We start from the raw sequence: 15986 nt of genomic DNA, 5'->3' as shown, positions 1-15986 counted from the left end.
TCTTTATTTGTGTTCAGCTAAAGAAAGAAAGTCATACACATCTGGGATGGAATGAGGGTGAGTAAATGATGAGAGAATTTAAATTTTTCGGTGAACTATCCCTTTAACTAAACTTTTGTACACATCTAATATTTTATGTATTAATTAAAATTTAGGAATAAACTGTTTGAATCTAGAGAATGTGAAGTGAATGTGGCCATTATTCATGCATGAATCCATATGATTCAGTGGTAGTCAAGGTAAACTCTTCATTAGTTTTTGATAAGTCCATGCCTTGAAGCCTCTACATAATTATTCATGTACCCTTGTTGTAAATTTGTACCCCTTAAATGTAACAATATTTTACTGTATATATGATTTCTTCAACCTTGCAACTATTTCTTCAACCACTTTCATGTCCCAGGGGTTGATTTTTATTAAAACAAACAGAATTCAGCTTATATTCAGCTATATACATATATCTATATCTATATCTATATCTATATATATATATATATATATATATATATATATATATATATATATATATACAGAGCCGCCCAAGGCATAAGCGAACTAAGCGGCTGCTTAGGGCCCTGGTGGCCACCAGGGGGCCCCCAAGAGCACATTAAATGACAGCTTGATTTTTTTTTTTTTTTTTTGTGATTATACTGTCAAAGGACAATGGTAATTATACAAAAATGCAATATTAAATGCAATATTATGTTAACGGGCTGCAGGATGCAAGCAAGCAAAACAGCAATGTCACAAAAAGGGACATATCCTCTGGTGCAAAGAAAAGGAAAAAGAAGAAAACAGAGGAAGAGAAAAAAACAGCACGATAAAGTTATGTTAAGTAGCTAGGCTAAGTTACGATCTAACATTAGCTGGCTAGTTAGTTAACATAGCCTATGTAGCATATCTTCTTTTTTAGGAAAGTTTGATTAAACATCCGTAAATAGCCTTGACATCTTAATATATTATTAGTACATCATATTACTTAGCAAGATTTAGATTAAAGTTTTTGTCTTCTCTGTAAAAATTACTTTCCTGGGTATATATTTTTGTAATAAAAATAAGCTTCTGTTCCATAAACTTGGTACTGATAACAACTTAACATTATTTACATTAGTCTACCATTTTGGGGTCTTTGCTATTATATTCCAATATCATTATGCCTCAGTTAGCTAGTTATAGATTAAGAGTTGTTGTTTAGGTGTACTGATGGCTTGCTGCTGTGTATAATAATTTGTGTTGAGAAAATAACATATTTTGTCAAATATTCTGTCAAATATGTACTCTTATGAAACTTCCCTAGGAGCACTGTTGAAATATTTTGGACGTTGGGCACAACCAACGCCACCTGCCCCAAGTTCCAGTGCTACAGCTGATGATGATTTTTCAACAATCCCAGATCATTATTAAACCATATTAAAACCGTGCCTTTGTTTTTGACAGACAGTTGCTTTACCTTCTAATATGACATCTAACATGGCTAGCTTTTATTATTATTATTTTAATCTTTCATCAGGTCCATCCTCTGCATGCGAGGAGCACTTCCCAGCACTTGCATCCACTGATGTGGTCATCTATCCTGTCTGACTCAGAAAGGACTGATCTGGTAAGCAGAGGGCCACTGCCTATACAGGAAAACTTCACATTCCCTGAAAAACCTGATGGCCGAAGCTTCCACTACTCCTACAGAAAGTTAATTAATGGGAAAAAAATGTAAGTGGAGCCGCTCACTTATTCAAAAAGAAATGATACTGTCTACAGCTTCTGCTGCAAATTGTTCTCTAGGAAGTCCACAAAACTGGTAACAGAGGATCAAGAGGATTGGGTAAATATAGGTGTGCTACTGTTACATTTAAAACCGTAGAAGGGTAAAATCATGCCAGGCAGACATTGGTATGTTGTAAGCAACACAGCTACAACTAATAAAATTGATAAGGGGTGTGTTAGATTTATAGTGTGCGAATAATCAAGCATTGACAATATTCAATTATATTGCCGGCACCGAGGGGCCCCCAAATCAACTTCTGCTTAAGGCCCCATAAAGGCTTGGGCCGGCCCTGTATATATATATATATATATATATATATATATATGTGTGTGTGTGTGTGTGTGTGTGTGTGGGCCTAGAATTATTGAACATGAACATGTCATTCAAATTTTATTGGAAACTTTTTACCAGGCCTTCATCATTTATTTTTGGTTGTTTTTAAATGCCTTTTATGTATAGATTTGACTGTTTTAGCCAATATGAAAAAGTCAATATTAAACTATGAATATCCAGTATAAAAATGCAAATTATAACATGTTTAAAAATATGATAATCTAAACAAAGAATAAAATAAACAAATCATTTAACATTTTATTGTGTGAAAATTGTGAAAATTTGTGGCCTCATTTCCACCACACCAAAAATGTTGTACATAACTATTGTATTATTATTATTGTTATTATTATTAAATAATATTAGTAAAAATCACTTGTGAGCTGAATATTTTTATCGAGCGTTATGTCTGATCAATCAGTAAGTTTGGAAAATTATGCAAGAAAATTTTAAAATACTATTTATGTAGTGGGTACATAAATAGTAATTTGCGTGACCATAATAAAAAAATTAAATAAAAATAACAAATCTCCTGTGAAGATCAACACATTGCACATATAACATATAACAAGCACACTGTGCATGTTATATTTTGGACATTGTTAGTAGACAAATTGAGAGTGAGTGAGTGAGTGAGTGAGTCAGTATATGACTATTATTGTAATTAAAAAAAATTCACTTTCATAAGATGTCCCTTATAAAAGCTGCTGAGTTGTGTAGTAAATAGTTACAAAATTATCAAAGCATCAAAAGTAAAACCATGCTTATGCTAAGCAGTTCACACCCCTCAATAAAGCGTGTTAACCCAGTGTGTGTGTCAATTGCCCAGAAATGAGCCAAAGAAATTACAGTGCATACAGCTTGTTGGCAGATCACCCTGCAATGATAAATGTGTAAGTTTGCTTATACAACATCAATAGCTATGTAGAGTTGGTGAGACATTTTTCTCCTCACACCATCAGAAATGTTCAATAAGAAGAGGTTTCCAAACCTTTACAGTGGATTTTACCACCATCTAGTGATATCTGAGAGATGACTAAACTACATACCATTCACCTCTGGTAAGTTTCCATGCTCTGGTAAGTTTCCATGCTACGCCACGGTGGCGTAGCATGGAAACTTACCAGAGCATGGAAACTTACTGGAGTGGTGGTGGCGTAGTGGCTATAGCACAGGTCTGTTAATCAGCTAGGTTAATCAGCAAGGTCACTGGTTCGAACCCCATGGCCACCACCACTGTGTCCTTGAGCAAGGCACTTAACTCCAGGTTGCTCCGGGGGATCGTCCCTGTAATAAGTGCACTGTGAGTCGCTTTGGATAAAAGCGTCTGCCAAATGCATAAATGTAAATGTAACTATAGTGTTTCTTTTTTCTTGGCAAATCTTCTCCTCTTTGTGGTTGATGTAATGTGAGATGGAATACAGATGAGAGAAGGCAAAATCCCAGAGGACAGGGCATGAAGTAACATGTTTGAATTGTCTCCACAAATCATGTACAGACAGGAAGGGAGATCAGTGTGTACCTTCAGTCTCTCTAATGTACAAATGTCATAATTTTATGACTTCACGTATATAGGCAGGACCAACCATTACACTGGGTCTAACTGCACCAAAATACTCTTTATATAGATTACAGTGGGCAACATTAAAAATTAGCTAGGTTTAAGTGTGTCATTTCTGCACCACTAGCATCACCAAATGGAATTGGAAAAATATTAACCTAAATATAATATTCATAAACACTTCCCTATCTGCCTGGGGCAGAACTACTCATTTTTAATCATGTATGCAACACTAACTTTCGCAAGTATTGTTTACATTTTGTGGCAATACATTAGAACCAGCTGAGTAATTTAACATTTACGGATTGGTCCCATTCACTTCCATTATAAGTGCCTTGCCCTTGCTGTGACCCAGACTTTGCTTCTTTTCTTTTTTTAAAGACAATGAGGGACAGTCTAAATTAATTTCTGTGGTATTCAACATTATGCCACATATGCTGTCAATTAATCTTAACATGTATTGAACCCAGAATATTCATTTAATGGAATTTAGTAATGCAATTGAAATATGTAAATCTTAAAATTAGGCTAAAATGTTTTTTGGAGTGACCTGGAATCCTGAGTTGTTGTTTGGGACATTAGTTATAGATAATCTGATCACACTCTGAACATTTGTTGATTATTTATAGGGGCCTTTCCAAACAATGTAGGACCTGTTTTTTGCCTGCTAATCTCTCACCATGCTTGTGATGAAGACAGGCAGGTTTAATTTCTGTGCAGTAATCCTATTACAACAAAATTACAATTGACATTGTAACCATGATGCCAATGCAGACAGAGCCCCCACAGCATCTGAGACAGTATACTCATAACAGTGCACAACAAAGACAGACTGTGACAGCAAACAGTCAGGTAAGCATGAATTTAATTTGACCATTCTGCTTCTGGGACTGTAATTTTTTCAAGCATTATATTATAAGCATTTATATTTTTTGCTGTTTTTGAATGTTTCCACACTATAGTGGGCCTTGTTCTCCTAAGACACTTTGCTGCCACAGTATTGTGACACTAGTGACAAAGGGGCTTAATTTAGTATGTAATGTAGTTCAACAAAAAAAATTCATTGTATGCTTAATTGTATGTTTAATCATCCTTGATGCTGAAACAATAGGTGCAATGTAGAGGGCTTAGACAGATCTGCCCCTGTGCATAAATTGTGTGTCTAGCATTCGACAACATGACTTACACTAAATTTAAAATTTTCTAAGGAAACTAGAGTGGAATGATGAGTTTTTTTATTAGAATTGTTTTGCCATAAGTTCACAATCATGTGACGGTTGTCACAAAGCGAACTGTAGGGGTTGGATCGATCAAGCTTATTTCTGACGAGTCTCTTGTTGACAGCATCTAATGTTGTAGTGGACACAATCAGCACATTTCTTGGTAAACCACAAGCTAACCCTCTTCGCAGAAATACATGGTTAATGCTCTGAGAAAGTCACACAAATATATGAGGTTTGTTGATTCTGTGGTGCGAGTGATTGTATGCAGTTGTGCCCTTTTCAGCCATTTACAACTCACCAAAAATTATTTGAACACTTTTGGACACTCAATCCACACATCTAATGTTATGACATTCATACATTTAATTGAAGTGTATCTTAAGTTTGCAAATACTTTTTGGGGACATTGGCATATTAAAAGAGTAAGTACAACTGTTATAGGATCAGGTTCAGCCCTTTGCAAGCACTAGTAAGTGAAGGCATTTTTACATGCAAGAAACAGACGCAATGGGGGCATCTGTTCCAAACAAACCCATTACTCACAACAATATAATCTGATTTTAATCTAATCCATTACCTATAGAGTAATCTGCTAATTCCACCTCAACCTGGATAATTGTAACAGAGTCTGACAGTGTCAATATCTCATGCAACAGAATTTATATCTACTTTGTATGCTATATTAGATCAGAACAGTTAGGACAAAGTAAACCAATTCACAAAACATCCCATCTGCTGCTCTCATATGAAACATGAAAAGGAATTACTGCGAAAATGCCAACTATTTCAGGTAATTTCATCGCTGGCCTTCTTCCTGACCTGCTACAAAACCTAATAAGTCAGCAGAACTCAAACATACATTTTTTTAATGTAGTAAACTCCCAAGTTTAAGTTGATAGAACCTTCTGGTTAAATTTTTTTTAATACACATGCATATTAATTCCCCTTTAAATATTGGGTAAGATAACATAAATTTGTATGGCACTTTACTTTAAATTGAACTCTGTGACTGAACAAGTAATCTCAACTTATACATTGATGAGCCAAAACATTGTGACCACTCACAGGTGAAGCTTATAACGTTGATCATCTCCTAACAAGTCCACATGTCAAGGTCTGGGTAGTATTGATGGTAAGTGAACAATACAATCTCATAATCAATGTGGCCATTTGACTGGTTCAGAGCATCTCTGAAACAACAAGGCTTGTGGAGTGCTCCAGGGGACAGCAGTGGTGAGTACCTACCAACAGTGGTCCGAGGAGGGACAGACCACAAACTGGTGACAGGGTGTTGAGCGTCCAAGGCTCATCGATGCACGATGGCAACGAACGCTTTTCTTTCTGGTCCAAACCGACATAAGGTCTACTTTGGCACAAGTCCCCAAAAAATTTTAATGATGGGTATACGGGAGGAATGTGTCACAACAAACAGTGCAGCACACCCTGCTACATATGGGCCACTTTAGCCCAGACTGCCCATGTTAACCCCATCCACAGTCGAAAGCAATGGGCATGCGAGTATCGGAACTGGACCTTGGAGCAGTGGAAGAAGGTTGTCTGGTCCAATGTGTCCTGTTTTCTTTTAAATCACGTGGACAGACGTGTACATGTGCACCATTTTTACATGGGCAAGTGTTGGCACCAGGATGCGCTGTGGGACGTCGACAAGCCAGTGGAGGGAGTGTGATACTCTGGGCACTATTCTGCTGGGAAAACCTGGGTCTGGTGATTCATGTGGATGTGAACTTGACATGTGCCACTTACCTAAACATTGTTGTAGACCAGGTACACCCCTACATGGCAATGGTATTCCCTGATGGCAGTGGCCTCATTCACCAGGATTATGTGCCTTGCCACACTGCACACACAGTTCGGGAATGGTTTGAGGAACATGTTAAATAGTTCAAGGTGTTGTCCTGGCCTCCAAATTCCCCAGATCTCAATCCGATTGAGCATCTTCAGGTTGTGCTGGACCAACAAGTCTGATCCACGGCAGCTCCAACTCGCAATTTACAGGGAAGGATCTGCTGCTAATGTTGTGTTTCTCTGAACCCTGTTCCTAGAGGCACACCAACAGTACACGTTTTCATTCTCAAAGTTGTTACTTCTGATGGAGTTTCTCCCTCATCAGTGTCTGACTCCGGTTCAAACATATAGGGCTGAACACACCTACTTTCACAGTCAGTCATATTGCTTATGATGTTTAGTTATCTGAAGCAGAGATGTCAAAACTCCACCCTATTCTGTATACGGGGCGGGGAGCACCAGCTCATTTACATTTAAAGACAAAAAAACTGCTCGTTTTTATTCCCACCCAAAAATTGGCATTTTCAACATGGTATAATAAATGATGTTTTGAGCTGAAACGTCACAGACACATTCTGGGGACACCAAAGATTTAAATTACATCTTGTGAAAAGGGGCATAATAGGTGCCCTTTAATTTCCTGAAAATTGAAAGTGATTAGTTCATCCAACTAAAAAAAAATGAAACAATTCAGGTTGTTTATAAGATGGTAGTTTAGGGAATTCAAATGAGAAAGTTCTAAATACTCATCAAGGTTAATTTATTTGAACTAATTAGTATGATTTAATTTTTCCTACTTAATTATTTTGAGCATTAGGTTTTACAGTGTTGCAAAGTGATGATCCTCATATTTGCATGTATTTCTTAGAAGGAAGTTGCACAAAATAGGCATATTCTGATGGACAAATAGCTTTCTTCTATTTTTCCATCCTTACCTGCACATCTTCCTGTAGATTAAACAAGCATACATTTTTTTTAATAAAGCCACAAAAAAAAAAAAAAAAAAAAGGCTTATAAGGGTCTGTCATTTCTATCATCAGGTCTTAAAAGAAGATTCCAGGGAAATCATGTCAACTGAGAATGATGAACTACCAGCAACACAAACAGGTTTGAAAAAAAGTCAAGCATTCCTTGTATAAACTTAAATCATTGATAATATAATTGATAATACAATCACCCTCTTGAGAAATATACAGCCCAGCAGTGCATTTGTAACTAGATAGGTACATTTCCTGAAGAAAATGTGAGTGGTGCTTGCCGTGGCAAAACTCGTAAAATAGCATGCTTGAAAAGAACAAAAATGATGGTCATAAATAAATCAATCCAGAAGTCTGTACGATTTTCTGGTGCAGAAATATGTGATTTGTTACTCGGTTGCTAGGGTAAGCCCATCTGGTTGCCATGCAGTTACCAAGGTAATACAATACATGGCTCCTTTCCATCCTGAGTCAAATAAGTCAACCCGGAAGTCTCTACGTTTTTCTGATGCAGAGATATGTGATATGTTACTCTGTTGCTAGGGTAACCCCTCCTTGTTGCTAGGCAGTTACCATAGTGATTATAATGAAGTGTCTTTGCCATCCTGATTGAAATAAACCAACCCAGAAGTCCCTATGTTTTTCTGATGCAGAGATATGTGATTTGTTACTCGGTTGCTAGGGTAACCCCATGTGGTTGCTAGGCAGTTACCATAGTGATACTTATCAAGTGTCCTTGCTATCCAGAGTAAAATCAGTCAACCAGGAAGTCTCTATGATGTTCTGATCCAGAGATATGTGATTTGTTATTTGGTTGCTAGGGTAACCCCTCCTTGTTGCTAGGCAGTTACCATAGTGATTATAATCAAGTGTCTTTGCCATCCTGATTGAAATAAACCAACCCAGAAATCCCTATGTTTTTCTGATGCAGAGATATGTGATTTGTTACTCGGTTGCTAGGGTAACCCCATGTGGTTGCTAGGCAGTTACCATAGTGATACTTATGAAGTGTCCTTGCCATCCTGAGTGAAATAAACCAACCCAGAAATCTCTACGTTTTTCTGATGCAGAGATATGTGATTTGTTACTTGGTTGCTAGGGTAACCCCATCTGGTGGCTAGGCAGTTACCATAGTGATAGTAATGAAGTGTCCTTGCCATGCTGATTGAAATAAGTCAACCCGGAAGTCTCTATGTTTTTGTGATGCAGAGATATGTGATTTGCTACTCGGTTGCTAGGGTAACCCCATCTGGTTGCTAGGCAGTTACCATAGTGATACAAATGAAGTGTCCTTGCCATCCTGATTGAATTAAGTCAACCCGGAAGCCTCTATGTTTTTCTGATGCAGAGATATGTGATTAGTTACTCGGTTGCTAGGGTAACCCCATCTGGTTGCTAGGCAGTTAACATAGTGATACTTATCAAGTCTCCTTGCCATCCTGATTGAAATAAATCAACCCAGAAGTCTCTCTGATTTTCTGGTGCAGAGATATAGTTACTGCTAAACGGTTGCTAGGGTACTCTGTGTAGTTGCTAGGGAGTGGCTTGGCAGCTGCCAATCATGAATCTCCAAAGGCTGCTTGTCAGTATGAATGATATAAACCAACTCCCATGCCTCTGTGACATTCAGAATGGAAGATATCCCTCTATGGATTTTGGTTGTTAAGGTGCTCGACAATGGTTGCTAGGGAGGGGCTAGGAAGTGTTGAAGTGATGCATGATTGGCTGTTTGCTGTCCCGAGTCAAACGAGACCACCCTTGTGTTTCTATGACACTTCTATCCGGAGATATCCCTTTGATCTGTTTCAATAGAAGTCTATGGGACTTGTTGCTAAGGTGCTCTTAATGGTTGCTAGGGCGTGGCTTGATAGCTTCACAATGATCCTGAGAGACTGATTGGTTGTCTGAGTAAAATGAGCCCACCCCTCGTCTCTATGACACTGTGATCCAGAGCTATGTTCAATACAAATCCCTATGCCTTTTCATTTCATGGGCCGTCCTACACCATTATAAGTCAATTGGGGCATTTTTGGGCAGCTCCTGCCCCCAGGAGTGCAACTTTTACCCCATATTGAGGTATGCTCTTACAGAGCCTGCCAGCCTCTTCAAATGTGGCAAATCACACGTTTCTACGAAATCCTCGCTTGGAGCTGTGACGCGTCAAAGTTTGTCTCAATGTTAAGTCTATGGGATTTTTAGGCGCTTTTTTGCCCCTGGGGCAAATACCGTACCCGATAAACTATAAAAGTCATAGCACATGTGTCCTCAATAGGCGTTCGATTTGACACCTCATTCGTGGGTCTACGCCAAGCGGTGCTGGGACGAGTTAGGTGCCGAAGTTTTGTTAAGAGATATAAAATAAAATAAAAATAAAAATAAAAGTATAATAATAAGTATGTGAGATTACAATAGTGATGCTTTGCAAGCACCACTAACTAGATAGGTACATTTCCTGAAGAAAATGTGAGTGGTGCTTGCCGTGGCAAAACTAGATCAAACAGCATGTTGTAACTGGAAAAGAACAAAAATTATGGTCATAAATAAACCAACCCAGAAGTCTGTATGATTTTCTGGTGCAGAAATATGTGATTTGTTACTCGGTTGCTAGGGTAAGCCCATGTGGTTGCTATGCAGTTACCAAGGTAATACAATACATGGCTCCTTTCCATCCTGAGTGAAATAAGTCAACCCGGAAGTCTGTAGTGTTTTCTGGTGCAGAGATATGTGATTTGTTACTCGGTTGCTAGGGTAACCCCATCTGGTTGCTAGGCAGTTAGCATAGTGATACTAATGAAGTGTCCTTGCCATCCTGATTGAAATAAGTCAACCCGGAAGTCTCTATGTTTTCTGATGCAGAGATATGTGATTTGTTACTTCGGTTGCTAGGGTAACCCCATCTGGTTGCTAGGCAGTTACCATAGTGATACTAATCAAGTGTCCTTGCCATCCTGATTGAAATAAGTCAACCCGGAAGTCTCTATGTTTTTCTGATGCAGAGATATGTGATTTGTTACTTCGGTTGCTAGGGTAACCCCATCTGGTTGCTAGGCAGTTACCATAGTGATACTAATCAAGTCTCCTTGCCATCCTGATTGAAATAAGTCAACCCGGAAGTCTCTACGTTTTTGTGATGCAGAGATATGTGATTTGTTACTCGGTTGCTAGGGTAACCCCATCTGGTTGCTAGGCAGTTACCATAGTGATACTAATCAAGTGTCCTTGCCATCCTGATTGAAATAAGTCAACCCGGAAGTCTCTATGTTTTTCTGATGCAGAGATATGTGATTTGTTACTCGGTTGCTAGGGTAACCCCATCTGGTTGCTAGGCAGTTACCATAGTGATACTAATGAAGTCTCCTTGCCATCCTGATTGAAATAAATCAACCCAGAAGTCTCTCTGATTTTCTGGTGCAGAGATATAGTTACTGCTAAGCGGTTGCTAGGGTACTCTGTGTAGTTGCTAGGGAGTGGCTTGGCAGCTGCCAATCATGAATCTCCAAAGGCTGCTTGTCAGTATGAATGATATAAACCAACTCCCATGCCTCTGTGACATTCAGAATGGAAGATATCCCTCTATGGATTTTGGTTGTTAAGGTGCTCGACAATGGTTGCTAGGGAGGGGCTAGGAAGTGTTGAAGTGATGCATGATTGGCTGTTTGCTGTCCGAGTCAAGCGAGACCACCCTTGTGTTTCTATGACACTTCTATCCGGAGATATCCCTTTGATCTTTTTCAATAGAAGTCTATGGGACTTGTTGCTAAGGTGCTCTTAATGGTTGCTAGGGCGTGGCTTGATAGCTTCACAATGATCCAGAGAGACTGATTGGTTGTCTGAGTAAAATGAGCCCACCCCTCGTCTCTATGACACTGTGATCCAGAGCTATGTTCAATACAAATCCCTATGCCTTTTCATTTCATGGGCCGTCCTACACCATTATAAGTCAATTGGGGCATTTTTGGGCAGCTCCTGCCCCCAGGAGTGCAACTTTTACCCCATATTGAGGTATGCTCTTACAGAGCCTGCCAGCCTCTTCAAATGTGGCAAATCACGCGTTTCTCTGAAATCCTCAGCTTGGAGCTGTGGCCGTCAAAGTTTGTCTCAATGTTAAGTCTATGGGATTTTTAGGCGCTTTTTTGCCCCTGGGGCAAATACCGTACCCGATAAACTTATAAAAGTCATAGCACATGTGTCCTCAATAGGCCGTTCGATTTGACACCTCATTACGTGGGTCTACGTCAAGCGGTCGTGGGACGAGTTAGGTGCGAAGTTTTGTTAAGAGATATAAAAATAAAAATAAAAATAAAATAAAGTATAATAATAAGTATGTGAGATTACAATAGTGATGCTTTTCAAGCACCACTAACTAGATAGGTACATTTCCTGAAGAAAATGTGAGTGGTGCTTGCAGTGGCAAAACTAGATCAAATAGCATGCTTGAAAAGAACAAAAATTATGGTCATAAATAAATCAACCCAGAAGTCTCTACGTTTTTCTGATGCAGAGATATGTGATTTGTTACTCGGTTGCTAGGGTAAACCCATCTGGTTGCTAGGCAGTTACCATAGTGATAGTAATGAAGTCTCCTTGCCATCCTTATTGAAATAAGTCAACCCGGAAGTCTGTACTATTTTCTGGTGCAGAGATATGTGATTTGTTACTCGGTTGCTAGGGTAACCCCATCTGGTTGCTAGGCAGTTTCCATAGTGATAGTAATCAAGTTTCCTTGCCATCCTGAGTGAAATAAATCAACCCAGAAGTCTGTACTATTTTCTGGTGTAGAGATATGTGATTTGTTACTCGGTTGCTAGGGTACTATGTGTAGTTGCTAGGGAGTGGTTTGGCAGCTGCCAATCATGAAATTCCAAAGGCTGCTTGTCAGTATGAATGACATAAATCAACTCCCATGCCTCTGTGACATTCAGAATGGAAGATATCCCTCTATGGATTTTGGTTGCTAAGGTGCTCGACAATAGTTGCTAGGGAGGGGCTAGGAAGTGTTGAGGTGATTCATGATTGGCTGTTTGCTGCCCCGAGTCAAGCGAGACCACCCTTGTGTTGGTATGACACTTCTAGCGGAGATATCCCTTTGATCTCTTTCATTAGAAGTCTATGGGACTTGTTGCTAAGGTCCTCTAAATGGTTGCTAGGGCGTGGCTTGATAGCTTTGCAATGATCCTGAGAGACTGATTGGTCGTCTTAGTAAAATGAGGCAGGCCCCTTGTCTCTATGACACTGTGATCCAGAGCTATGTTTAATTAAAAATCCCTATTTCATGGGCGTCCTACACCATTGTAAGTCAATGGGGGCAACTTTGGGCAGCTCCTGCCCCCAGAGGTGCAACTTTTACCCCATATTGAGGTATGCTCTTACAGAGCCTGCCAGCCTCTTCAAATGTGGCAAATCACACGTTTCTGCGAAATCCTCGCTCGGAGCTGTGATGCGTCAAAGTTTGTCTCAATGTTAAGTCAATGGGATTTTTAGGCGCTTTTTTGCCCCTGGGGCAAATACCGTACCCGATAAGCTTATAAAAGTCATAGCACACGTGTCCTCAATAGGCCGTTCGATTTGACACCTCATTAGTGGGTCTATGCCAAGCGGTCTTGGGACGAGTTAGGTGCCGAAGTTTTGTTAAGAGATATAAAAATAAAAATAAAAATAAAAATAATAAGTATGTGAGATTACAATAGTGATGCTTTGCAAGCACCACTAACTAGATAGGTACATTTCCTGAAGAAAATGTGAGTGGTGCTTGCCGTGGCAAAACTCGATCAAATAGCCTGCTTGAAAAGAACAGAAATTGTGGTCATAAATAAATCAACCCAGAAGTCTGTATAATGTTCTGGTGCAGAAATATGTGATTTGTTAGTAGGTTGCTAGGGTAACCCCATGTGGTTGCTAGGCAGTTACCATAGTGATACTAATCAAGTGTCCTTGTCATCCTGATTGAAATAAGTCAAACCGGAAGTCTGTATGTTGTTGTGATGCAGAGATATGTGATTTGTTACTCGGTTGCTAGGGTAAGCCCATCTGGTTGCTAGGCAGTTACCATAGTGATACTAATGAAGTCTCCTTTCCATCCTGATTGAAATAAGTCAACCCGGAAGTCTCTACGTTTTTGTGATGCAGAGATATGTGATTTGTTACTCGGTTGCTAGGGTAACCCCATCTGGTTGCTAGGCAGTTACCATAGTGATACTAATCAAGTGTCCTTGCCATCCTGATTGAAATAAATCAACCCAGAAGTCTCTCTGATTTTCTGGTGCAGAGATATAGTTACTGCTAAGCGGTTGCTAGGGTACTCTGTTTAGTTGCTAGGGAGTGGCTTGGCAGCTGCCAATCATGAATCTCCAAAGGCTGCTTGTCAGTATGAATGATATAAACCAACTCCCATGCCTCTGTGACATTCAGAATGGAAGATATCCCTCTATGGATTTTGGTTGTTAAGGTGCTCGACAATGGTTGCTAGGGAGGGGCTAGGAAGTGTTGATTTGATGCATGATTGGCTGTTTGCTGTCCCGAGTAAAGCGAGACCACCCTTGTGTTTCTATGACACTTCTATCCGGAGATATCCCTTTGATCTGTTTCAATAGAAGTCTATGGGACTTGTTGCTAAGGTGCTCTTAATGGTTGCTAGGGCGTGGCTTGATAGCTTCACAATGATCCTGAGAGACTGATTGGTCGTCTGAGTAAAATGAGCCCACCCCCTCGTCTCTATGACACTGTGATCCAGAGCTATGTTCAATACAAATCCCTATGCCTTTTCATTTCAGGGGCCGTCCTACACCATTATAAGTCAATTGGGGCATTTTTGGGCAGCTCCTGCCCCCAGGGGTGCAGCTTTTACCCCATATTGAGGTATGCTCTTACAGAGCCTGCCAGCCTCTTCAAATGTGGCAAATCACACGTTTCTACTGAAATCCTCGCTTGGAGCTGTGACGCGTCAAAGTTTGTCGTCAATGTTAAGTCTATGGGATTTTTCGGCTGCTTTTTTGCCCCTGGGGCAAATACCGTACCCCGATACGCTTATAAAAGTCATAGCACACGTGTCCTCAATAGGCCGTTCGATTTGACACCTCATTCGTGGGTCTACGCCAAACGGTGCGGGACGAGTTAGGTGCCGAAGTTTTGTTAAGAGATATAAAAATAAAAATAAAAATAAAAATAATAAGTATGTGAGATTACAATAGTGATGCTTTGCAAGCACCACTAATAAAAATAATAAAAATAATAAGTATGTGAGATTACAATAGTGATGCTTTGCAAGCACCACTAATAAGTATGTGAGATTACAATAGTGATGCTTTGCAAGCACCACTAATTACCGTCCGAGGAAGATACACCCTTATAGATACTGCAAAACAAATCAGTGAGAAATGTTAGTACATTTTTTTACTGTAATGTGAGGCAAAACTGGGAATATCTCACATTATATTATGATACTCTCACATTTTTCTATAATTAAAGCCTGGATTTAGATTAACTTCTATAGTAATTTCGGCTGTCAACTTTTAACTTTACTATAAATGTAAGGCATTGATTCCCAGCACTTTTAATGCCTAAAATCTGTCATTTACTCATAGTGCACCAATTTCACATTCATTTGGGGGTCTAGAAGCCCAAAACTGCAGAATATGTACTATTGTTATGATAGGAGCTTCAACCCAAAAATTCCATTGATAATAAACACAAATAACACAAGTATTGGATTGAAATGCTGATTTAATTATTAAATGATGCAGAAAAGCTCATGACTGCAAACTTTTACATCCTTCTAAGGACCCAAAGGGGTGATTCATGACTGGAGAAAGTTCAAACTGGGGAGTGAGGATCTTGAAAGCATCCCTCTAAACAAAAGAGAGCTCCTCAGACAGATGTCCAACCCCAAATCCATCAATGATGACACACAGGAAAAACTAAATCGCAAGGTAAACGGGAAGAATTCCCCAGTTCACATTCTAGAATTACACAAATTCTATAACACAATTATAATGATTCAGAGGTAGCCACTTTAATTCTAGATGATTTAACCAATCACCTTGTCATTCATGAAATACAACAGACATTTAATTATCATTGTGGCATACACCTCAGGAGGTTCCTTCTGGCATACTTTTTAAACCATATTGAAGAAGCTCCCATGTATGCTGGGCTTACGTTGGCTGCTTTACCCTCTCTAACTGATCCAGCTCATCCATTTAAATAAAATCTTACTTTATAAAGAAGTTCAAATTTGAATTTGTCTACAGAATTAATTTACATATTAATATTAATTAAATATATATATAAGCCTATAAATCAAAAGGTCTTTAAGATCATGTGAAACA

General features: G+C 39.1%; 1 protein-coding gene across 1 annotated transcript in view; it reads left to right on the top strand.

Moving 5' to 3' along the window:
• Positions 1-15986, top strand: part of LOC127649688 (prostaglandin G/H synthase 2-like) — a 30841-nt gene that overhangs the window by 13611 nt on the left and 1244 nt on the right. Inside the window, exons 10-12 of the mRNA XM_052134923.1 lie at positions 4401-4508; positions 7726-7792; positions 15439-15587. Coding sequence (XP_051990883.1) covers positions 4401-4508; positions 7726-7792; positions 15439-15587 — 324 coding nt within the window. The remainder of the gene's footprint in view (positions 1-4400; positions 4509-7725; positions 7793-15438; positions 15588-15986) is intronic.

This window comes from Xyrauchen texanus, chromosome 9 (genome assembly GCF_025860055.1).
Source record: "Xyrauchen texanus isolate HMW12.3.18 chromosome 9, RBS_HiC_50CHRs, whole genome shotgun sequence".
Lineage (NCBI taxonomy): Eukaryota > Metazoa > Chordata > Actinopteri > Cypriniformes > Catostomidae > Xyrauchen > Xyrauchen texanus.
Note: the sequence above shows the minus strand (reverse complement) of the source record. Positions and strands in the feature narration are given on the sequence as shown.